Raw genomic sequence first — 24374 nt, 5'->3', positions numbered from 1 at the left:
CGTCAAGGCTATAATATGCCCTGGATAATAAAAGTGATTTTAATTCTTTTTTGAATCTCTTAACTTCTAAAATTTGTCTGATACATAGAGGAACATGGTTGTAAATTTTTTTGCTAAGGTATATAAGTGAGTGTTTTAAAGAAAAACTTCTTGCTTTCTTTGGGGAAAACTGCATTATTTCAAAAAATCAGTTTGATGCAATATATAAGTTAGTATCAGAAATAACAACCAATATAAACATGGGTAACAAAAGCATTGAAATTTTCTTAGATTTAGCTAAGGCATTCGACACAGTGCCCCATAGAAAACTACTTAACGAGGAGTTAGAGAATTATGGAATTAGAGGCAATGTGTTACAACTATTTGAATCATATCTTAATGACCGCAAACAAATAGTGAAAATTAGAGACACTTTCAGTGAGCCAATGAGCATAAAAATTCCTGTGTTCTTCTTGGTCCCATATTATTTATCTCCTATCTAAATTCCTTGACAGATCTGGATGTTAATGCTGTTACAATATCCTATGCTGACGATACTGTTGTGCTTTTCTCGGGAGAGACTTGGGAGACTGTGAAAGAAAAGGCACAGACGCGATTAATAAAAATAAAACACTGGCTGGATCATCATACATTAACACTTAATTTAAACAAATCTAATTACATAGCTTTCTCTGCCTCTGCAGCAAATCGCCCTAGATATTTGTGTATCACGGTACTAAATTTTGAAACTGATATTAAGGAAGTAAATAATACAAAATATTTCGGTATAATAATTGACAAAAACTTGAAGTGGGAAAGTCATATAATCAAACTAAAAAAAAAAAAAAATAATAAGATATTTGATGTATATGTATAGAATAGGTGTAGGTTTAATTTTAGTTCATAATGATACAATTAGAAAATTATTAAAATTGGTATTATTTGAATACACTCTAATAAGTTATAATAGATTTATGTAAATTTATATCGGCACATACAGCTGTTCATTCAGCTAGGTGCTTTACCATAAATATATATTTATAGATATATGTTACTATGATTGTAATGCTATTTATTGCTAATAAATTTATTATTATTTTATTATATCTCAGCAACATTTTCAAAATTCTTATTTGTTTCCAGTCTGTACAGAACCAATGTAGCAAAGAATTTGCCATTCGGTTGTATGCTTTCCTTATAAAATTCCATGTTTAAAAAAAAAATCTAATCAACAAGAACACTAAATCAGAAACTTAGCACTTAACTGTATTTTTGCTCTTGTATTATTTCTTAGTTAAGTACACCTGAAAAGCTTTATAATTTATGTTCCTTTGGCCTTTCGGCCTGTTAACATCCCATTTGTTTTTGATAAATAAATAAAAATATGGGCAAAATTATAAACTTTAAAGCTGTTCATACTAACTGTTACACAGATTAATACTGCTTAAATTCATGATTTTAAGCTTACAACCTTTACTGGGGCTACTTGTTACAAAGACCATTCTAACTTACCTTGTATTAGGCCTGGGAGGTTAATTGATGGTATGGCGTCTGCTCTAAGGCCCCTCCTTGAATTGGGTATGAATGAATCAGGAGTAAAATGGTTTTCGCACACATAATATTTCAAATAGATTTGTTTATTAGTTAGATTTTCATGGTTTGGCGGCTTCAGAATTTGAAGCCAAATATTAAACATATCGAGCCTGTTAGTGAAACCAGGAAATCTATGCCTTTTACTGTCCACAGATTTACAGCCAGAAACGCAGCAGCTTCTTCTTCGCAGATTCGATTTCTCATTCACATTTGCACTTGCCATTTTCACAAACAATATCTATATTGGATTCAAAGTACAATAAAATTCACTCCTTTTTTAGATAGGTTTACACCATAAATAAACAGAAAAAGAAACAACAGAACACCACACTGAATTTATGTACCATATATAAGAATGAAATAATCGTATTAAGATTTTTCGCAGTTATTGAACTAATAGAATTAATAGATGTTAGTTTGGGTATAAAAAAGAAAGAATTTAGGTTAGGCAGAAATAGTAAACAGTTAAAAAGCTAGGAAAAATGACGGCATTTTATATGACATATCAGATGTTTGACACTCCGTGTAGTGTGGAGGACGAGGCGTTAAATTCCGAAATGTATTCCGTCAAAAGTGTCAATAGTGTCGTGTCTCGTAAAGGTTAAAAATGAGGTTAAATCGTTTCGTGTTGAACTTTTTTGTATTTATCGTGTAATGCCGGTAATATGCAAACTTTGTGATAAGTCATATAGCACACAGTTTAACTTAAATAAACATTGTCGCCAAAACCATGGCAAGCAAATACAAGAACATTCTTACGATGAAAATGTTTTTAAATTTAAATGTTTAATGTGTAAGTGTTCTTACCCAAGGAATGTGCAATTGTGCAATCATTTACAAAAGGAACACGATCAGAAAATCGAAGAAGAAAAATTGGAGTTTGAGTCATTAGAAGGTATGAACTATGAATCAAAGGTTTCTTTTAAGTAATAAGATATTTCTTCAATGTCAATACAAACATGTAACTAAAAAGATAAAGAATTAAAATAATAAGTAGTTTTTGTCAAAAAGGTTTTATTTAACAGCAATTCAAGCTATTGTAATATTATAATTATGTATGTTTCAGAATTTCAATCATGGAAACATGATTTGGAAGAAAGGGAGCTGTGTAATTATGTTGTTCTTGCTGGAAAGAAAAAAACTCCTTCTTGTGAATTACAATATTTTGTGTGCAATAGAAGTGGTAATATATTTTAGTTCCTTAAGTTCCTGGTTTAATTTGATATTGTTTATTTTAGGAACATCAAAAAGTATAAATGATGTAACAAAGAGAAAACGAAATATTAAATCACAAGGGTTGTCAAAGTTGGAATATAATTGCATTAGTAAAATAACATTAAAAAGAAGCAATGGAAAATTTCAGGTTCACCGAATTATAACACATTATGGTCATTCTACAGCCATTGAACATTTAAAAATAAGTAGTTTGGATAAAAAGCAAATTGCAGTAAAATTAGTAGGAGTCTCAACAGTAAGGTAATTAAAAAAATAAATACAGGTGTTAAAAATTTGTCTCGGAATTTGTTATATTTAAAACTAAAAATAAAATAATTTTTCTTGAACATTGGCCTCGTATAGCATGAGAAATCAACTTATATTTCATGTTATTGTGGCCTCCAATATTATTAAACTTTGAATTAACCATAAGTGTTACTCAAAAAATTAAATTTTCAGGATCCTAGATGATACAAGAAATAAAATAGGTGGTGAAACAAAGAGGGTTGATCTACTAACAAGGCAAGACGTTGACAATATTAAAAGAAGATATAACATTCACAATAAGGAAGGGGTAAAGCATAAGAATGACGCTATTAGTATAGAAATCTGGGTGGAGGAGTGTAGGTCTTTAGAAAATAATCCTGTGTTATTTTATAAACCCCAAGGAGAGGCTTTAAAGGATTTTGTAAATTCAGACTTTTGCTTAATAATAATGAATGATTTGCAAGCATCACTTCTTAAGCAATTTGGTGAAAATATTATAGCAATAGCTAGCACGCATGGTCTTAACAACTACGATTTTGAATTAACAACCCTTATGATAGTGGATGAGTTTAATGAGGGATTTCCTGTTGCCTTTAAGTTTAGTAATAAAAAAGACACCTTTACTAATAACATATTCTTTAGCAAAATTAAACAAAAAGTTGGTACAATTAAATCAAATACGTTTATGTCAGATATAACAGGGACATTTTATAATGGCTGGGTTCAAGTTATGGGTTTATCTAGGTTTCAACTATATTGTTCATGGCATGTGGACCGTGCCTGGCGTACAAATTTAAGTAAAATTTCAAATAAAGAAGATAAGGTTTGGGTTTATAAAACTTTAAAATATTTACAAAAAACTACCGATTTTGACAGTATAAATACATTTTGTGAACATTTACGGGTTGCCATTAATAATATGAGTGAAAATGCTCATACTAAAATTTTTGGAGAATATTTTGAAAAGAATTACTCTAATAACTATCAAAAATGGGCGTATTATTTTCGTCAAGAATGTGGAATTAATACTAATATGCGACTAGAGAGCTTGCATAAAGTTATTAAATATTTTTACCTAAACGGTAAATGTGTCAAAAGGTTGGATAAAGGGTTGCATGCAACTCTTAAATATTTAAGAGATAAAACTGTAGATCGGCTAATAAAACATACAAAAGGAAAAAGCACTTGCAAGAGCCATGAAATTTTTAAATCCCATAGAATGGCAGTTTCTTCTAGTTTTGATCTAGTTGTACAGACTCCTGGTATTTGGGCTGTGAGTAACAACCTCAATAAATATATTGTAAAACAAATACCCTTATTAAAAAAATGTTGCAGTTTAATTTGTCAATTTTGTGATATATGTGTTCACCAATATAGTTGTACATGTCCAAATTATTTTATCAATACTGTGATTTGTAAACATATTCATTTTGTAGTTTTAAAAACCCCTGTTAATAATAATGTAAATACTAATTCATTACATTCCTATTCAATACTGGATGAGGGTGTAGATGTGATAAATGAGGTGGAGGAAGTTAGTGTAATGGACCAGTGCTTAAGCTCTCTTAAAGCAACTAATGGTGAAACAATTGGTAGATGTGATCAAAAAGATAGAGTTTTAAAAGAAATATCGCATTTACAAACATTAGTTCACAGTTATGATTTTGATTCTGACCATGATAATATTTTTCAACAAGTTATCAGTAACATACAGACTGCTAAAAATTTACTTCAATTGCCCACTTCAAAACAAAGTACTATAGAAACTTTTAGGGATATAAAAGAATTATCTGCTTCTCAAAATGTTGTTCCACAAAAACGATTATTTTCTACAATAAAAAAGAAAAAAAAGGCAAAAGAAGCTATCAAAAACCCAAATAAAGAAGAAATAGATGACATTTCTGCCTTTTTAAAAGGCAAAAAATTACCATTTATTTCAACTAACTCTACTTTTGATCACAGCTACATATAAAAAACCTATATTTTTTGTTATGGTTAGTGGTAACTAGTTATATATTTTTTAATTTTGATATTTTTTAAGAATAGGCAAGTTGTGACTGTTTTTGTTATTTATTTTTCAGCAATTACTGGTGCAATTACTATGTTCTATGTGTTATACAAATAATATGATATTATAGATATTGGTCAAATAAAAATTAAAATACAAACTACGAATTTATATACTTTTATTTGAATTTTTTAGTACATAGTATGTACGAGCTTCATTTTAAATTCGTAAATTACAAAATTAGAATTAAAATTATTATTTTGAATTTACGCACGAACTTTTAGCGCATGCCCTGATCCCAATTTTCGTTGACAGTCCGTTGGAATACATCTCGGAATATAACGCCTCGTGGTGGAGGGGATAATTTCGCTTTCTTACCGCCATCTATATGTCGAGGAATAGAAGCTTTTTCGGTGTTCTCTCGATCGATCGCCCAAGATTTTTCGCTTCATTATCTTTTATTACCATTAATTAATTGAATATAAAAAAATGGAGTAACTCTATCTTGTGTGGAGGGTTTTAAAGAGTGTGATAGCAGAGTGTTTTGGGTCACTTGATTTTATTATTAGAAATTCTAAATTATTTATTATTAAGGGTTCAAGCCCAATACAAATGTGACCCTTAATATGAGTATCTCGGAATCTATAAGTGATATGAAGGGGGGCAAAGTTGAAAATGTTTGAGCTTAACAATACACCTTTTAAAAATTTATTATAAGTTCTGAATGGTTACAAGGATATTCGAAAAAATCCAAATTTTTTTAAAATCGATTTAATTTTTTCTGGGCTTATTTCTTATCCTATTTTAAAATAATTTGTACTTTTGCATTGCCACTTTTTTCGTGCTATATCATGGTGTTTTTAGATTGTTAAGCAACGTTTCGTCTTTTCCAACCATTATTAACTCTGTTGTTTCTTATGGAAGCTATATTGGATTTTTACATTTTTAAAATTTATGCAAAATTACCCTTTTAACGATGTATCACAAATAATATCTATTCGCTATGAATTCGCCGCAGTAGGCTGTGATAAACTGACAAGATAATATGTAAACTCTCATAAATATTATAGGGTCAGTTCACCGGTAATCCGGCCATCACTAGTTCTCAGCCTTTTTGTGACTAAAACCCAAATATTAAGGAAATTTATTGCTATTGGCCTACTCTGAATGATAAAATCGTTTCCCGCATCTTTTTTCTGTCAAAAACGCCGGGGCATAAGATGACATTGCAAATGACAAGCGCGCGAAAAATCATTTAGTTGTCGACCTTCCAAGCAACAGACCACACGTGTGTAAAAAGTGCAATTTTGCTTAGTGTTGTGAACCAAATAAATAGTAAGTCTCTTACAATTTTTTTGTTTTAGGTGAATGTAATATACATTAGATTATAAGGGAAGGGTTAAGACATGTAAATATATTACTAAAATTTAGCAAAAAATGATTTTACAATTAAAATATTAAGTGGCCGCGATCCGGTTTAAAAAAAAGTTAACTTTTTTAGTTCTCGGCCAGAGGGGCCGAAAATTAGTTTAAAAGGTTATTTTTCATTTTGAAATAAAACTGTAAAAAATAAGTGTTATACGGTTTTTGTTAGTTTTTACATTTAGATTAACAATGCTTCTTTTCTGGTATTAGATTGCGGCCTGCAAATTAAATTGAAGAAGGTGTTTATTTTAATGATAAAATTATCCTGAAAGATAGGGGCCGAGATCTGGCATTTTTCGGCCATTGTGAATATTGCGGGGGCCGAGAATTAAAATCATTGTAGAGTTAAGTCATTTCGGTTCTCGGCCTAAACGCAATTCTAAAAGTTTTGATCCTAACTTTTTTTTCAGTGGCTAGATGGAAGAAAAAAGAACCAATAATACCAAGGTTATTCGACCCAATCCATCAAAGGTTCGAAGGAAATTGTTTAAGTACAGTAAAGAGAATTTGAAAAATGCACTTTTTGAAATTAGAGAAAACAAAATACCAATAAGGGAGGCAAGTCGAATATTTGGTGTTTCCAGGGCGACCATCCAAGATAGGATAAAAGGGAGAGTACCCGGAGAAAACCCGGACCACCTCCTCTATCAACTGTTGATAGTGAAGAAAAAATTAAAAATTGGATTGTTAATCTGGCAAAATGCGGTTTCCCTATTACGAAGCAGATGCTTTTTGATACAGTGTCAAAAATTAACGCTGATTCTGGTAAGTGTTTATTTAAGAAAGGTGTACCAAAACAAACGTGGTACTCAAATTTCTTAAAAAGAAATCCCGAGATATCCCTCAGAGAAGCTGAGGGAATAAATAAAGCCAGAGCTGCAGTTACAGAACAATCCGTAAGAAAATGGTTTCATGACCTCAACGAGTATTTAGAGAGTAATAATTTGTCTTACATAATGAATGATCCAAGGAGGATTTTTAATGGTGATGAGTCGGGATTCGCACTGTGTCCATCCAGTGGCAAAGTTTTGGGTCCTAAAGGTTTTCGTAATTTGCTGACTGTTAAACAAGGAAATGAAAAAGAAAACATTACTGTGACGCAAACCAAATTATTCTATATGCTCTACCTCCCAACACTACGCACATGCTCCAGCCGGCTGATGTTAGCGTGTTTAAGCCAATGAAATCGGAGTGGAAAAAAACTGTTCATAATTGGCAAAGAAAACCAGAAAATCTGAACTGCTCTGTAACCAAAATTAATTTTTGTAGCCTGTTTAACGAGATACTCTTTGAACCAGAGAGATTCGAAACTTCAGTAAAAAATGGTTTCAGAAAATCGGGACTATTTCCATTAAATCCCGAAGCCGTAGATTACAGCAAATGTGTGGCTGATGAAGCAGTAGCGATAAATAAAAGTAAAAGAAAATCAATCGAAAATATAACGAAGCGTGACATAACTTCTTGCAAAAAAGTTATTGATAAAATAAAAGACAATTTAACATCCTACGGTATAAATGTGGACGTAGTGTTAAGCGAAATTAACTTACTTGAACCACAATGTTCTTCAACCTCGAAAAAAGATAACCAAAATAAGAGTAATAAATCAGAAGCCAGTTTAGAACTATTAATAGATGTAAGCAAAGGTGTGCTTAACATTGATGACAAAAATCAATCAGATATTATTATTCAAAACAACAACCTTGATACTGACAAATTAATATTTGATCTCAACTCAGATCTCAATATTCCTGATAAAGATACACACTTTTCTGAAAACGTGGAGATAATTCACATAGAGACTGAATTTTCCGAAAATCAGCAGGTAAATTTTTTATCTTTTGTTGATAATAATTTGAATATTGACAGCGTAAAAATTCAAAATATTATGACCAGCTCCTTTCTAAATAATGGTAAAGATGATCAAGAGTATGATCTTCCATTGATTGATATTTCTGAAATTTTAGCGGCTCCTACACGCGGTACAACAATTAATGATGATATTTTTGAAACTGAAGTAGGAAATGTACAAACGTCGTATGTGGTAATGAAAATATTACTAATCTTGACATAATCAAAAAAGGTAGTTCAAAGATTAAAGAAAAACGGTGCCACGAGGAAAAAGACAAAAGAATACTGTCGGAGAGAAATATCAACGAAAATAAAGGTGAAAACAATAGTTTCCAACAAAATAAATCAGAAGGAAAAATTTCAAAAGAAGATGGGAAGAACCAGAAAAACGAAAAAACTGCGATTCAAGGTACTGAAAACATTGATAGAATGCATGGTGCATTTTCCGAACATCTAGTATATCTTGAACCAGTTAAACATAGCAAAAATACAAACCTACCGAAAAATTAAAGAGCACCAAGTGCAATTAGCAGTGACAAATGGAGGGAATATTAAAAAAAAAGATCAGGAAAAAGAATTTAAAAAAGCTGAAATTGAAAAAAGAAAAGAAAGAAGGATAATAAAGGAAAGGAAGAAAGAAACAAAAATTGAGAAAATCAATAAAAAACAAAATAAGAGAAAACCGGATTTAGAAGAAACAAAAACCAAAGAAAAGATACCATGTGATATGTGTAAAGAAACTCTTAATAGTGACACGGAAGAAGAAGATCATAAAAACATTGGTTGTGACTATTACGCAAAATGGTTTTACAAAAAATGTACGGAATTCTATAATGTTCCCTATAGTGTTGCTGCAGACAAAGAATATAAGTGTGATGAATGTGATGACGCTTAATAATGTGCGTCGCATGTAAACGTGCAATGAAGTATTTAGGTTTTAGGGTTTCCATATATTTATTATAAGTTTATCTATAACGTACTATATTACTTTGCATTTTAATGTGAATAATTATACTAGAGTATCCTGTTTTGTTGAGACCGATTAGTTTTAATATAATTGCTCATTTTACCTTCAATATTTAAGAATAAGTTGTTTTGTTTGTTTTTAGTTAAAAAGTAATTATTTATCTATAAAGTTTTTTATTTAAATTAAACTGTTTATTTTTAATAAAACTTGTTTAAAAGTAAAATTTTACACTGATTTTCTTTAATTTAAAGATGGGTAAGTATTTATTAACAAAAACTTTTTTAAAAATGTGTAACCCTACGTAGAAAAATCTGGAATATTATTTAAATAAAATAGGTTTTGGGGTGGCCGAGAACCGATACAAAAATGGCTGAGAACTGTGAGGGGGGGCCAAGAAACAGTGAAATGGCACTTTTTTTAGTTTTATCTGGCTTTACGCTAAATCTTTGAAAAAAAAAACTTACACAAATTTCTTAATTGTTAAAAACACTTTGACTAACATTTTGCATTGCAAAGCCTCCTTCTATGTATAATTTGGTTACAAAGTCAAAATTTCCGTTAAAAGGCCGAGAACCAGTGAACTGACCCTATGTTCTTATTGAAATAGATGTATTTAATAGCCAACGAATATGACTCAATATATTTCTATTATTGGAGAGGTTTATGATGTTTATATTTAGTTTAAGCCAATATCCACATCGTCATCTTTCTTTATGAAAACAAAGCAACTGTAATATAAATGCGTTTGTATAATAACTGACGTAGTGTTTTTACTAATACAAAGACCGATTCATTAGGTCCGTATTAGTCTGTATTAAAAGGGATATATTTAATATTCATTCCTTTTTCGACTTTTGCTTCATTCGCTGCTTAAGTAATAAAAATAAAAGAATAGTTATTATAATTTGTGTTTTCGTTCTACTCATATTCTTAATAGGTTATGGGCTCAGAACGTTTGTTTGAATAAATTCGGTACGCGATAAAAAAATTATAAACTTTCAAAGTGTAAATAAACTTCAGTGTTGTTAGTGCGAAAAAAAATAGTGACAATGGAAAACAATAAAAAGGTGCGACGTAATATTACTTCGTTTAATGGAACTAATTATTCAATATGGAAGTTCCGCATAAAAACTCTTATTGCCGAAGAGGGTGCATCACAAGAGTTACAAGAAAATCGACCTATTGACTTACCTGTCAACTGGCAACAATTGGAATTAATTGCTAAGGGTTGTATTATTGAATACTTAAGCGATGTAATGGTGGGCATGATTACCGAGGAGGACACTGCTCGTGCAATTTTACAAAAGCTGGACACCATTTATGAAAGAAAAACTTTGGCCACCCAGCTTGCTGTTCAAAAGAAATTGCTAAGTTTTAAATTCAAGCAAGAACATTTCATCAAGTTTGATGAAATGATTATTGAATTAACATCCGCAGGAGCTGTATTAAGTGAAATGAGTAGAGTAGCCCACTTATACTCTTAACTCTGCCGCCTTCATATGATGGGATAGTGACTGCCATTGAAACTTTGTCGGAAGACACCATCAATTTAGGTTTTGTAAAGACACGTTTATTGGATCAGGAAACAAAATTGCAGCACGACAGTGGAGACACGACTAGCAAAGTTTTGCTTGTCCAGGTAACAGATCCAAAAATAGCAAGGCCGTTTAAGAAGCAAAAATTCTCATAAATCTCATATTCTAAGACCACTTTATATTATTCACTCAGACATTTGTGGACCTATTTTTCCACCTACAATAGACAATAAAAATTATTTTATAACATTTATTGATGAATTTACTCACTATACGGTAACATATTTATTAGTCTATAAATCAGAAACATATAATGTTTTTCGAGAATTTGTACTAAAAAGTGAGGCCCATTTTTCTTTAAAAGTAGCATTTCTATATTGTGATAATGGGCGTGAGTATCTCTCTAACGAAATGAAATAATTTTGTAAAGATAAAGGTATTTCTTTTCATTTAACCGTTCCATATACTCCTCAACAAAATTCTGTTGCGGAGAGAATGAACGTATGTAAGAGTTCTTTACAGAAAAAGCTAAAGCCATGATACATGGTGCAAATTTAAATACATGTTTTTAGGGTGAAGCTATTTTAAGTGCCATATACAGGGTGTCCCAGCGAAAACGAAACAGAGCTATTTTCGGTATGAAAAAAAAAAAAATTTTCAAAAATCTCGGACACGTCGATTTTATTTTTGAGGGGGACAACTTTTCCTTACCAAGGCACCCTCATACCAGCAACCCCCTTCGAGGGGGTGGAATCACCCCTAAAATCCTAAATGGAAAGAGGGGTCGTATGATACCTTATTTTAAAGGTCTTTTAATTCTGAATATAACTGCCAAATTTGAAGTGGCTAAAATTATTTCTCTGGATAAAACAGCTTGTCAAAATTGCGTAAACAGCGAAAATGAAAAAGGTATTACGGACTCTTTTTTGGATAATATTTTTAAAAGAACAAGGAAATCCTATTTTCGAAGGGGTCACTTATTAATTAAGAGGCCACCTAATACCTGGAATCCTTTACGAGGGGTTGAAAGCACCCCTTAAATCTTAAACAGAAAGAGGGATTGTGTTATACCTTATGTTGAAAGCGTTTTCACTTTAAATTTAAATGGTGACTTCTGAGTGACTGATGGATTTCTTCTGGATATGAAAGCCAAATAAAATTTTGGAAAAGATGCTTTAAATAAGCCTTTATGCCTGAAACCCTTTCTTACAATTTTTTTTATTGGATCATTAAAACATGATTAAAAATTTATTAGTATTGTTAATATTATTGTTATTACACCTTATCAGCATATCATAAATAAAAACAAAATACCAAATAAAATCCAAACACAAGTATCTGAAGAATTTATTTAGCTTGCCAAATATCATTGGTACTTTTTTCATAAAGCAGCATTTATTTAAATAGTTTTAAATTATTACCCAGTCTTTTACGTGTTGAAACACTGTTAGCAATGGTTTATTCTACTGCAGAGAGGGTTGAGATGATAGAGTTTTTCTTTCGGCATAACAATTGTGCCAATAGAACGGTACAAGAATTTAATGACCTTCATCCAGAAAAACGAGTCAACAGAAAATACGTTCTAGAAATAGTTGCTAAATTTAGGGAGTCTGGCAGTGTCTTAAATAAAAAGCGTGAGGTTCAAAATGCTGTTTTTGTCAATGAAGCAATGCAAATAACTGTCCTAGGTCAACTTCATGCCGAGCCAGGAATAAGTGTCAGAAAATTGGCGACGAGTACAGGAGTAAGCAAAAGTAGTCTTCATAGGATACTTAAGCATAATAAATTCCATGCTTACAAAATTCATCTGGTGCAAGAACTGAATGAGGACGATTTTGACAGACGAGTGCAATTTTGTGAATCGCTTAGTGATATGATAACTGTTAATCCGCGTCTTATTTATAACATTTGCTTTTCAGATGAATGTACTTTTTTTCTTAATGGCAACGTAAATCGTCATAACTGCCGCTACTGCTCAAATGCAAATCCGGGTCACCCGATTTAACCCCATTAGATTTTTTTTTATGGGGGCATTTAAAAACAAAAGTTTACGCTACCCAACCAGACACCCTAGAAGACTTACGCCAGAGAATTATAAATGAGTGTCAGATGATAACACCTGAAGTTCTACAAAACGTCAGGCATCGTTTTGAGCAAAACCTGTATTCCTGCATGGAAGTCGGCGGGGCACAATTTGAACATTTAATAAATTGACGTAATTTAAATAAACTTGTTTTATTTAAAAGACACAAAAGGAAAAAGGTAGGTATTTCTTATCTCTCCACTTTTACTGGCAGTAAAGATTGTATTTCTTGCTATTTTTATATCCACAAGATATCCATCAGTCACTTCAATGGTGACTTCTGACCATTTAAATTCAGAGTAAAAAGGCCTTCAAAATAAGGAATGACACGACCCCTTTTTCTATTTAAGATTTAAGGGGTGCTTTCAACCCCTCGTAAAGGGTTCCAGGTATTAGGATGGCCTCTTAATTAATAAGTGACACCTTTGAAATTAGGACTTCCTTATTCTTTTAAAAATATTATCCAAAACAGAGTTCAAAATACCTTGTTCATTTTCGCTGTTTCTACAATTTTGACAAGCTGTCATATCCGGATAAAAAATTTTAGCCACTTCAAATTTGGCAGTTATATTCAGAATTAAAAGACCTTTAAAATAAGGTATCACACGACCCCTCTTTCTATTTAAGATTTTAAGGGTGATCCCACCCCCTCGAAGAGGGTTACTGGTATGAGGGTGCCTTGGTAAGGAAAAGTTGTCCCCCTCGAAAATAAAATAGACGTGTTCGAGATTTTTGTAAAAAATTTTTTTTTTCATACCAAAAATACCTCTGTTTCGTTTTCGCTGGGACACCCGGTATATGGAGGTAGAAAGCTGTTTAATAATCTTCCACTAGAAATAAGACAACTTAAGACTGAAAAAAGCCTACGTACAAGGACGAAAATATTTCTTGCTAGTAAAGCGTACTATAGTTTAGGTGAATTTTTTAATGATTAGCATTTAAGTATTTTTCAAAGTTTTATATAATTTTATTTTATTTTAAATTAGTTTCTTATTCTTATTCCTTTAATGTACAGTCTATTGGCTTTGTCTACAACTTCTATGTTTATATTGACAATAAAGCATTTTTGAGTTTGAGTTTAAAAGGTTTCTTTAAAAAACATACACCCGACAACACAGTTAAAACGAAATGAAAACAATCATAATAATTGTCATTTGCCTTCAAAAGGAACAAGTAGAGGTACATGTATCTGTACTTAGTTAAAACTTTTAAAAATCATACTAAGAAAACTTATATCTCTAAAAAACTCACAGTTAAATTCTTATTGTGTACTAAAAATACCAGGTAGAGGTACACGACTGTAATTGTAGACTGTTGTTACAATAAATAAAAAACAGGTGGCTCTAGCAGTTGGGAAGATAGGAAAAATGGACCAATTTGACACAATTTCAAGTTTGACGAATTTTAAGCAAGCAAATTTTAACATAAGGCAAAAATTAGGGAGGGAAGATCATTAGAAAATTACTAGTTAATTAATATTTTAATCAGATGGATAATTTTGTGGACTACTTTGAATCTAATAACATTCTAAATAATAACCCTTATAATTCAAATATTTTATATTATAGATATGTAGATGATTGTATTTTACTGTGGAATGGTAGCAATCAATCTTTAAATGTTTTTGTGTCTTTTATTAATAACATTCATCCTAAAATAAAATTTACACTAGATACAGAAACTAATAAATTAATAACCTTCTTAGATTTATGTATTAAAATCATAAATAATAGCCATGTTTTTGAAATTTGTAGGAAACCTAGCCACACTTTAGAGATTGCAATGTCAGTTGAATGTAGAGAGAGGGAGTTGTCTATTATTAGACAAATAGCCATTACGCAACTTCAACCCTAAATTAGTGAATAAAATTAAAAATACAATTCTATTCCGAAATGCATCCAAAAACCCCTATATTCCTAATAGTCAAATGGTTTTAGACAATCAACCCAAAACAAACTATTTTCTATATTTGCTCCTATGGGAGCATCATCAGGCCTAAAAGTAAATAAAAAATTGTGCAAAAATTTAGTAATTGCCATTTTTTCTAACAGGTAAAGTTTTTTGTCTTTTGAGCATTCACGTAAAATATCTGCTCTCTGTGTTAAAGAAAAACCATGTGAGACGGCTAATAAATGATTATTAAAGGCCGATTTAGTTTTGATAATGTCCATATATGGAAATTTTATGCCCCAATTGCCTTATGTAAATGGCATTAGTCATTACATTTTAAAGAATATCCCCTAATTTTGAAAAGAAATCAGCATTATCTATCACACTAACTAGTTGTATTTTTACATTGTTCATTGTTTTGAAGGCAATTGTAGGATATTGATCTATAAAGGTGGCTATTTTTATTATCGACATGAATTAAGTTGTAGGTGAGTTTGTATTTATTATAAAATATATAATCAAGGCGATTAATATTATCAAGCAGAAAACCATTACTAGAAGCATTATGGTTGATTAAGTTTAAGTCAGCAAAAAAAAGCTTCATTAGAAAGAGGGAGATTTGAAAAGGCGATAAAAAAGGGAATTAAAAGAGACAAATTTATAGGAATAAGGGGAATTCAAAGAGTATTGGATGACATTGTCCGTAGTGGTGTATAATAATATTTGTGTATTACGGCCATTTCAAGCGATTTGGATTTTTTTAATAAAATACGAAAATGCATTAAAGTATATTTTTAAACCATATATTTATTGAATGTCATTTAATTGTCATAGAAACTTATAAAAATAAATAAAAAATAACATCCGAAAAAAATGGGACACTCATTACTTTCAGGTTTGATTAGCAGGCTGTTTTAGGAAAAAATAGTTAACTTTGTATAGTCAGCCATTGATTAAAACAAGTGATACATTGAGACGCTGTCATGGCAGAGTAAATGTCAGTGGTTTCAAGTTTTTTGTGGTGAATATTAATTTCGTAATCAAAGTAAGTAGATATATTTTTTCATTTAGTGTAATAATAAGAGTTTTTTGTCCTGTCCACACCCAAATTCTTAGAAAAGTAGGCTTATCCCACTAAATAATAAAAAGTTTGAACTTTCAATTTTATTTTTTCTTGACTTGCTTTTAGGGCAATATTATAGTAAAAGATTTTTTTTGTATCATGTTACTATTTTGCTCATACATTAAAAAATATATAAAAATAAGATCCTATTAATATATATATCGAAAATATTTAATTTTTAATGCAAAACGGGCTGCAAAGTACTTATTTTAAGTAAGTTTTTTTTTATTTTTGGTGATCTATATGTATATCGCAACCGATTCGCTGAGGGCTGATACTCCATGAAGCCACCAAAAAAAAACCATTTTTTTTTAATGAAATTTATTATTAATATTTAATTTTAAGATAATTTTTCTTGGTCAATCTTATCCCAACTTATGAGTCTATATTTTTTTACAGAAAATATGGCACCTAAGACAAATAAAGAAAAATCTATAGATTTTAGAAGAAAGCTCAAAGAGAATGTTGTGCTTCTCAATCGTTTCATGCGTTTTAAAGAAAAGGATGCCAAAAGAAAAAGAGACAGCAGAAAGAAGCAGAAGAGATTGATTCAGGAAGGTTTTTTTACGAAAGATATGATAAATGCAAAAAAAAAAAGACAGGAAACATTAAGAAAACGGTTGTATCGTCAGAGAAAAAGGGAAGAGTTGCAAGTTGAGAAAATCCAATCATCAGATAATATCAGCTCATTTAAAACGCCACAATCGATGGGAAAGGTGGTAAAGAAAATTAAGTCTGTATTGCCGAAGTGTGCTGAGCAAAAAAAGGAGGTTTTAAAGAAATTTTTTATGCCGAATTTCCAAAAGAAACAAGTTTAGTGTGTGCAGAAAAAGTAACACCTTGGAACAAATTGGAAAGCCAACTTAAGGAAAGTGTTGAACGGTTTTACACCAGAGATATGATAAGTAGACAGGCGCCAGGGAAAAGAGACGTTATCGCTTTAAAAAATGAATCAGGAATCAAAGAAAAAAAGCAAAAGCGGCACATGACTGTTACTGTAAAGGAAGCTTATCAGTTGTTTATACATGAAAATCCCGAATTAGGTGTTAAACTAACAAAATTTTACGAATATCGACCCAAACATGCCTCACGACGTTTGCGTTTGCAAGTACCATGCGAACTTTAATTTTTTGGTTGAGGCTATTTGCAAAAATGTACATGAATTTCCAAAATTTTCCAAGGAATTACTTTCAGCCATATGTTGCAATACAGATAATTTCGACTGTATGAATAATTTATGTCCAAACTGTGATACTGATATTGAATATGCTTTGGTGCCTTTAAATACCGATTTGGAGACCGAAATAAAATGGAAAAGGTGGCAAGTCAATCTTCATAAACCCCAAGTATTAGAAGAATCTGGTACTTTAAAAGCTGCTTTGGATCAACTGCAAGAATCTATGGAGAAATTTAAAGTTTTTTGCTTTGTAAAAACCGCCCAAGAACACAATTTTAAGAAAGAAAAAAATAATATAAATGAAGAAAAAGTTGTCCTGCAAGTAGACTTCACAGAAAATTACTAATGTATAAGTCAGGACGAGATACAAAGTGCGCACTGGAGCCACAGACAGGTCACAATATTTACGGCAGTAGCCTGGACTAAAAATACCCATCATTCGTTTGCTATCATCAGTGATGAGTTATCACATGATAAGTTTGCAGTCTGGGCATTTCTAAACGAAGTAGTTCATTGGTTAAGAAATGCCTATAGTACTTTGAGAACTGTATCAATATTTTCTGATGGCTGTGCAGCACAGTTTAAAAATAAGTTTACTCTATCGAATTTATGTCATTTTCATGAAGATTTCGATATATCTGGCTTTTGGAATTTCTTTGCCACTTCTCACGTGAAGGGGACTATAGACGGAGTAGGAGGGAAGCTTAAAAGAGTAGCCTGGGAAATCGGGAAAAGTAGAAAACTACTTATTAATAATTCCAAAGACTTTTTTAATGCACTTAATGGTAAAACCAATATAAATTTTATCTACTTTTCAAGGCAAAAGATTCAGGATAACAAAAACATGTATGCTCAATGGGAAAGTGTCCTGCCGATTGCAGGGCTCCAATCATGCCACTTTTTTAGGCCTGTGTCCGAAAAAATATTGGAAATTGGTCAGACCCATCAAAACAATATGAGAAAGATATCTGTAACAAAACTTTATAATCATTAATTATTTATTGTTGAACTAATCGTTATCATTGCCTTTAATTTAGTTGTATGACATAGTATGTTGTTATTTATACTAAAATCTTTACCAGCTTATCTCTGATGTGGATTGGACTTTTATATACACCCAGTCAGATGTTAATGAGGCAGTAAAAACCTTTTATGATAAAATCCATGAAATTTTTTGTCTAGCTGTTCCTCGTTTTCGACCCTCTAATAGTAAATACTCATATCCTGTGTGGTACACTCATGAAATTAGGAAATTATTAAAATTGAAGTCTAGGCTACATAGTAGATGGCTTCATACATGGTGCTCTGCTGCTTATGAGGATTTTAGAGCTGCTATATAGGAGGATAGTAAAAACAAAAATGGATCTTGCTTATCACGAGTATATGTCCAGGACTGATTCAGCTATTCAGAGTGATCCAAAGCAATTCTGGAGGTTCATTCACCTTAAACGAAACAACTCTTGCATTCCAGGTTCTATGAGCTATATAAAGATACCACTGTTGTGGGTCCTAAAAGTATTGTAAATGCTTTTTCTGATTTTTTCAGGAGTGTTTATGTTGAGTCCTCTATTGCTCAGCCCAAAGAATCTGATACATATGGTTCACACAACATTTTGGTCCAATCTTTTTTTGAGGCAGATGTAAGAAAAGCTTTACAGAAGTTAAAAAACAAAGAAACTGCAGGTCCTGACCAAATACCTTCATTTCTTTTGTGTGACTGTGCATCGGCCCTGGCTGTACCACTCTTACAAATCTTCAATTTATCACTCAAGACCAATACATTTCCGGAAGAGTGGAAAAAGGCTAATATGTCCAGTGTTTAAGAGTGGCGACCATGGCAGAATAGAGAACTACAGACCAGTGTCAATTCTCTCTAATTTTTCGAAGGCCTTTGAGATATGTGTGCATGATAAATTGTCTCCTCAAATTAAGCACATAATTACAGAAAAGCAGCATGGTTTCTTTCAAAAAAGATCTACTGTCACTAATATGGCTTGTTTCTTGGAAACAGCATATCTAGCTATAAATCAGAAAAGCCAGTTGGATGTGCTGTACACAGACTTCTCGAAGGCTTTTGATCGGCTGGATCACGGTTTGCTGGCACGGAAGCTCACTTTGGCTGGATTTCATCCTTGTCTGGTAGAGTTCTTCATCTCATATTTGACTGGCAAGCTCCAGTATGTTGAATTTAATGGTTTTGGGTCTTAGTATTACATGGCTTCGAGTGGTGCGCCCCAAGGCAGTAACCTCGCCCCAATGCTGTTCGATCTATTTATTAATGATTTAGTTGATTGTATGGAGAGTTTCTGTCTTTTATTTGCTGATGATCTGAAGTTGTTTCGTATCATTCGTACTATGCTGGACTGCCTGAAGCTGCAAGAGGACATGAATAGGGTCTTTGAATGGTGTGAAAGAAATAAACTACCCCTAAACTGTGACAAATGTAAAAAAATGACAATTTCCATTCTTCATGAAGAGATTTTATACCCATATATATTGAGTGGTTCTCAGTTGCTAGACTGTTCTTCAGTGAAGGATTTGGACATTGAAGTAGATAAGAGGCTCACATTCAACCAGCATGTAGCGCAGGTCACTAGTTCAGCCTTAAAATCCCTCGGGTTTATAGTAAGGTCCACTTCTCAATTTAAGAATATATCCAGCTTGACTGTATTGTACAATTCATTAGTAAAGTCCCCATCTATGATGTTCATGTTAACAGACTGGAGTATGTACAGTGCAGATTCTTAAAGTTACTTTCTGTTAAGTTGGATGGAGTATATCCAGTAAGAGGTGTGGAACAGGAGTACCTGCTGAATAGATTCAACTATTTGTCACTAAAGCAAAATACTATTCTCTCTAGTCAGATATTTTTATATAAACTTTGCAATAATAAAATTGATTGTTCTGAGCTCTTAGAGAGGCTACCTCTATTTGTTCCTCCTGCCAATACAAGGAGGCACCATATATTTTATCCCTCTCTTAACTTAACAAAGCTGTCCAGCAAAGCTCCACTGTGCCATGCTTGTACATGGTATAATCAGATGAATGCTATAGATGTCGACATCTTTAGAAGCACTGAATATGTTTTTAAAAAAAGGATGTGTTCCTCTCTTAATTTGAATGATACCTGATTATTTTTCTGTGATTGTTATCATGTGGTTAGTGTGTCTCATATTCTTACAATTATGCTATTGTTTTAAATTTTAAATTTTGTTATCACTCTATATTGGATCTTATATTATTTTTTTTGTACTACTTATTTAAGGTGCTTATAACTTGTACTGTTTTAATTTTAATTATTTCGATTGTCTTGTAATTGGGAATTTTCCTGTTGAACAATAAACTATTTGAATTTGAATTTGAATTAAGTCAGGACGAGATACAAAGTGCGCACTGGAGCCACAGACAGGTCACAATATTTACGGCAGTAGCCTGGACTAACAATACCCATCATTCGTTTGCTATCATCAGTGATGAGTTATCACATAATAAGTTTGCAGTCTAGGCATTTCTAAAAGAAATAGTTCATTGGTTAAGAAATGCCTATAGTACTGTGAGAACTGTATCAATATTTTCTGATGGCTGTGCAGCACAGTTTAAAAATAAGTTTACTCTATCGAATTTATGTCATTTTCATGAAGATTTCAATATATCTGGCTTTGGAATTTCTTAAAAAGAGTAAAGCTTAAAAGAGTAGCCTGGGAAATGGGGAAAAGTAGAAAACTACTTATTAATAATTCTAAAGACTTTTTTAATGCACTTAATAGTAAAACCAATACAAATCTTATCTGCTTTTCAAGGCAAAAGATTCAGGACAACAAAAACATGTTAACCTCTTGATGGGAAAGTGTCCTGCCCATTGCAGGGCTCCAATCATGCCACTTTTTTAGGCCTGTGTCCGAAAAAATACTGGAAATTGGTCAGACCCATCAAAACAATATAAGAAAGATATCTGTAACAAAACTTTATAATCATTAATTATTTATTGTTGAACTAATTCGTCCCCTTTAATTTAGTTGTATGACATAGTATATTGTTATTTATACTAAAATAAATTATAAAAAAATATTCTAAAGTTATTAAGGTTTTTTGTCCGGTCCACAACCAATAAGTATCATTTTTTAGTTATGAATTCTTAAAGAAAAATTCTTTCTTAATCATTTAATGTGATTTACTAGTATTTTGTTGAGAAGTTAAAAACCATATCTTTTTTCTTAAAACAACCATTTCGGAAATTTTGGTTGTTTTTTTATGTAACATAAATGATACAGAATTTTCCGGTCGCGTCCATAACCGTCGTTTATTGCTATTATCTCTACTATAAAAACATGTTGCTTGCATTTATATTTTTTAAAATATTGTCTAATTAATAAAGAATATATTTGCTAATTTTGTTGAAGAAATATTACCTAACAAATTGGCAAAATTTTTTTTCGCATATCCTATTTTGTGATTTGTCCCATCCACATGCTTGAAATGGCCGATTATTAACTTTTCTACACATACATTCAAGACTTTAAAAAAAAAACATTTGGCACTAATTACTGACTGAATTTCAATACTAAAGATAACATAACTTAATTTTTTTTTTTAATTCAAGTGCGACATTAAAGACTAAAACATTAAATATCTTGGTAATGTTTAATTTCAGGGAAATTGAATTTCCTTCACAAAAAAAAAATAAAAACCACACTTGCAAAAAAGTTATGGCCATTTTACACCATCAATAGTGCAGTATGGAGCAACCTCTAGTGGTCACGGTAAAAAGATGCCAATTTTTGAGTTTTTCATACCAAAAAACCAGTAGGAATCAATTTTTAAAGTGGAATGCCACAAAATTAACTAAAATCAATTTTTATTTTTCAAATTTAACATATTATAACTAAGAAACAAAGCAGCTTTGGACTAAGGTAAGTTGCTTTAAATCTGCTTATTTTGACCTCAAGAATATGTCCTTAGGAATTTGTTCAGACCTTTTAGAAGCACCCTGTATATTATATGACCTAACCTCAAAATATCTGAAATATGCATGCCTACAATTATCCTGATCCCAGTAAGTTATTCAAGTCACACTATCAACTTTTAGGATACCTGACATATAAACTTTAATAAAGATATTAATACTGCTTATCAGATTGAATGTCTTGTGAACTGTTGTTATGATGATTTATTGAGAACTGTGATCTTAGTATTTAAAAGTTAAATTTTGGTACCAACTTTTAGCAGTTTATAAAACAATTTTTTAAGTGGCTTAGCCATACCAGGATCCACCCAAATCTGATGGCTTAAATTGATATCCTCAAACACACTTAAGCAAAATATTTACCTTTTAAAGTTGGTTCCTCTTTACCTACATTTTCCCCAGTATTATTGAGAGAGTTGTTATCATTTTCCTCACTTAATTTACTCTTATCTGCATCAGTGCTCTCACTTAAGTTATGTTGGTTGCCCCTTGAATCCGAAACGTCCGAATCCCTTTTTTTCTTGCTTATTTTTGTTTCTGGTTCCGCGTTGATTTCTTCAGGTTCCGGTGATAAATCCTTATCACAAACCTCAAAAATGTCGGGAATACCTCCACTTTTCCTTTTTCTTTGAGTGTTTTTACGTGACGCCATTTCTTAATTTGTTGTGTGTGCCTTTTTCTTTAATTTTTTCTCCCTTTTCTCCAACGTTCAATCTCTCTCCATTAATTTTTTTTTACAGGTGACAGTTTTGACATTGACAGCTTTAAGGCACGTTTACATGTGCGACGGGGACTGCCACGGCGAGCCAACGTAAAACCATCATAAATAAACTCATAAAGATGAATTAGTACGAGAACCTGCTTAAGGGCTAAATTATGGACCGTCTGGTAAAGTGTCTGGAAAAGTTATCCTGCTAGTAACATTAAAAATTGAATTATGAACTTCTTGTTTGTCTTACCAGCAGGATAATTCTTGCTTACCAGTCGAATAAGTTACCAACAGGAAAAAGCAGCGTATAAAAGGTTTACAAGGAAATTTATAACCTCAAATTTTTCAAAGAGTTGGACCTTGCATAGTTTCGCAAGAAGTTATAACATTCTAAATTTTGTTTTCAATCTATATGAGTATTTTGTGATTTTTCATCTGGTGAAACCTCTCTTTATTTAATATCATAATGCCCGACGTAAGGTTAAACCCTTCCCTCACCTGCCCCTCTTTGCTGGCTATGCCACTGTTATGTGCAGGGCCGAGCCTAGGGTATTTGCCGCCCAGGTGCAAGAGCTAATTTTGCCGCCCCTTCTGCAGTGATTTTTATAAAAAGTGTTTTAAAAAATGCTCTTACCAAATTACAACGTTTAAAAAAAAGGGTGTAATAAAAAAAATCATATTGAATTAAATTCCAAACACACATATATTAATCAATATATCAATATTATCTATACAAAAAATATACATAAAAGCATATATTATTTACTTATATAAGTATTTCTATATTAATATGTAATTATATCGATATAAACACCTAAAGAAAATATATTTTACTTACTATTTTAAAGAAATTAAAAAAAAGTAATTAGAACCCTGGTTTAAATGCTAACATTTACTTTTCTTGCCTTTTTATACGCAAATTCCCTAATTAGGTCGGTGACATCTAAATTAGAAACAATGTCTTCCTCAATACTTATTATTGATAAATTTGATAGTTTTGATTGGCTCATTGTGGATCTTAAGTAGTTTTTTATTAATTTTAGGTTGGAAAATGAGCGTTCTCCATGAGCTACAGTGACTGGCATTGTTAAAAATATTCTTAAAGCTACGAATAAATTTGGATATATATATGCCTTTCAAATCGTTAGCAACCAGATATATTAATATTTCTTTGGGCGAGAAAATATTTTTATCATTAATGTAAATTGATAATATGTCGATTTCATTATAGAGGTCCAATCCATTTATGTCCATATTTTTTGTTTCAGGGTCAGTTAATTTAGCTTCTAAATTCTTACAATACGTCATTATTTCGGGTTTGGCAAATGCTTTCAAATTGTTTAAAAAACCAAATAATTCAATATGTTTTTGTAAATCGTGAAATCTCTCATCCAATTTTGAGGTTGAAATATTGAGAATATTAAAAAAAAATTACTTTAAAATTTATTTCTGGAGATTGGATTGGCTCATCCTTGTGTTCACAATCAAAAAACGTTTTTTTTTCCTTGGTCTTATTGAGTGAATTGCTGGAAAGAAAATTTCGGCGTCTACTTCTTCCGCAATTTTCTTAGATTCATTTATCATGTCTAAAA

The 24374-nt window shown here is 31.6% G+C and overlaps 2 protein-coding genes across 3 annotated transcripts in view; one reads left to right on the top strand and one right to left on the bottom strand.

Moving 5' to 3' along the window:
- LOC126746545 (zinc finger CCHC domain-containing protein 8 homolog) overlaps positions 1–22816 on the bottom strand; it is a 68178-nt gene extending 45362 nt beyond the window's left edge. The window contains exon 1 of one of the 2 annotated variants that reach the window (XM_050454854.1): positions 22437–22816. In XM_050454854.1, the coding sequence (XP_050310811.1) occupies positions 22437–22725 (289 nt within the window). In that variant the 5' untranslated portion in view covers positions 22726–22816. Of the gene's footprint in view, positions 1–1491; positions 1998–22436 lie in introns of those variants that run through there. The other variant, XM_050454853.1, reaches the window with a different exon arrangement.
- On the top strand, positions 1987–5084 carry LOC126746544 (uncharacterized). The gene is made up of 4 exons (XM_050454852.1): positions 1987–2467; positions 2639–2755; positions 2811–3048; positions 3247–5084. The coding sequence occupies exons 1-4, from the start codon at positions 2227–2229 to the stop codon at positions 5024–5026; spliced, it is 2376 nt and encodes a 791-aa protein (XP_050310809.1). The 5' UTR covers positions 1987–2226; the 3' UTR covers positions 5027–5084.
- Positions 22817–24374: the final 1558 nt, after the last annotated feature.

Source organism: Anthonomus grandis, chromosome 17 (genome assembly GCF_022605725.1).
Source record: "Anthonomus grandis grandis chromosome 17, icAntGran1.3, whole genome shotgun sequence".
Classification (NCBI taxonomy): Eukaryota; Metazoa; Arthropoda; class Insecta; order Coleoptera; family Curculionidae; genus Anthonomus; species Anthonomus grandis.
Note: the sequence above shows the minus strand (reverse complement) of the source record. Positions and strands in the feature narration are given on the sequence as shown.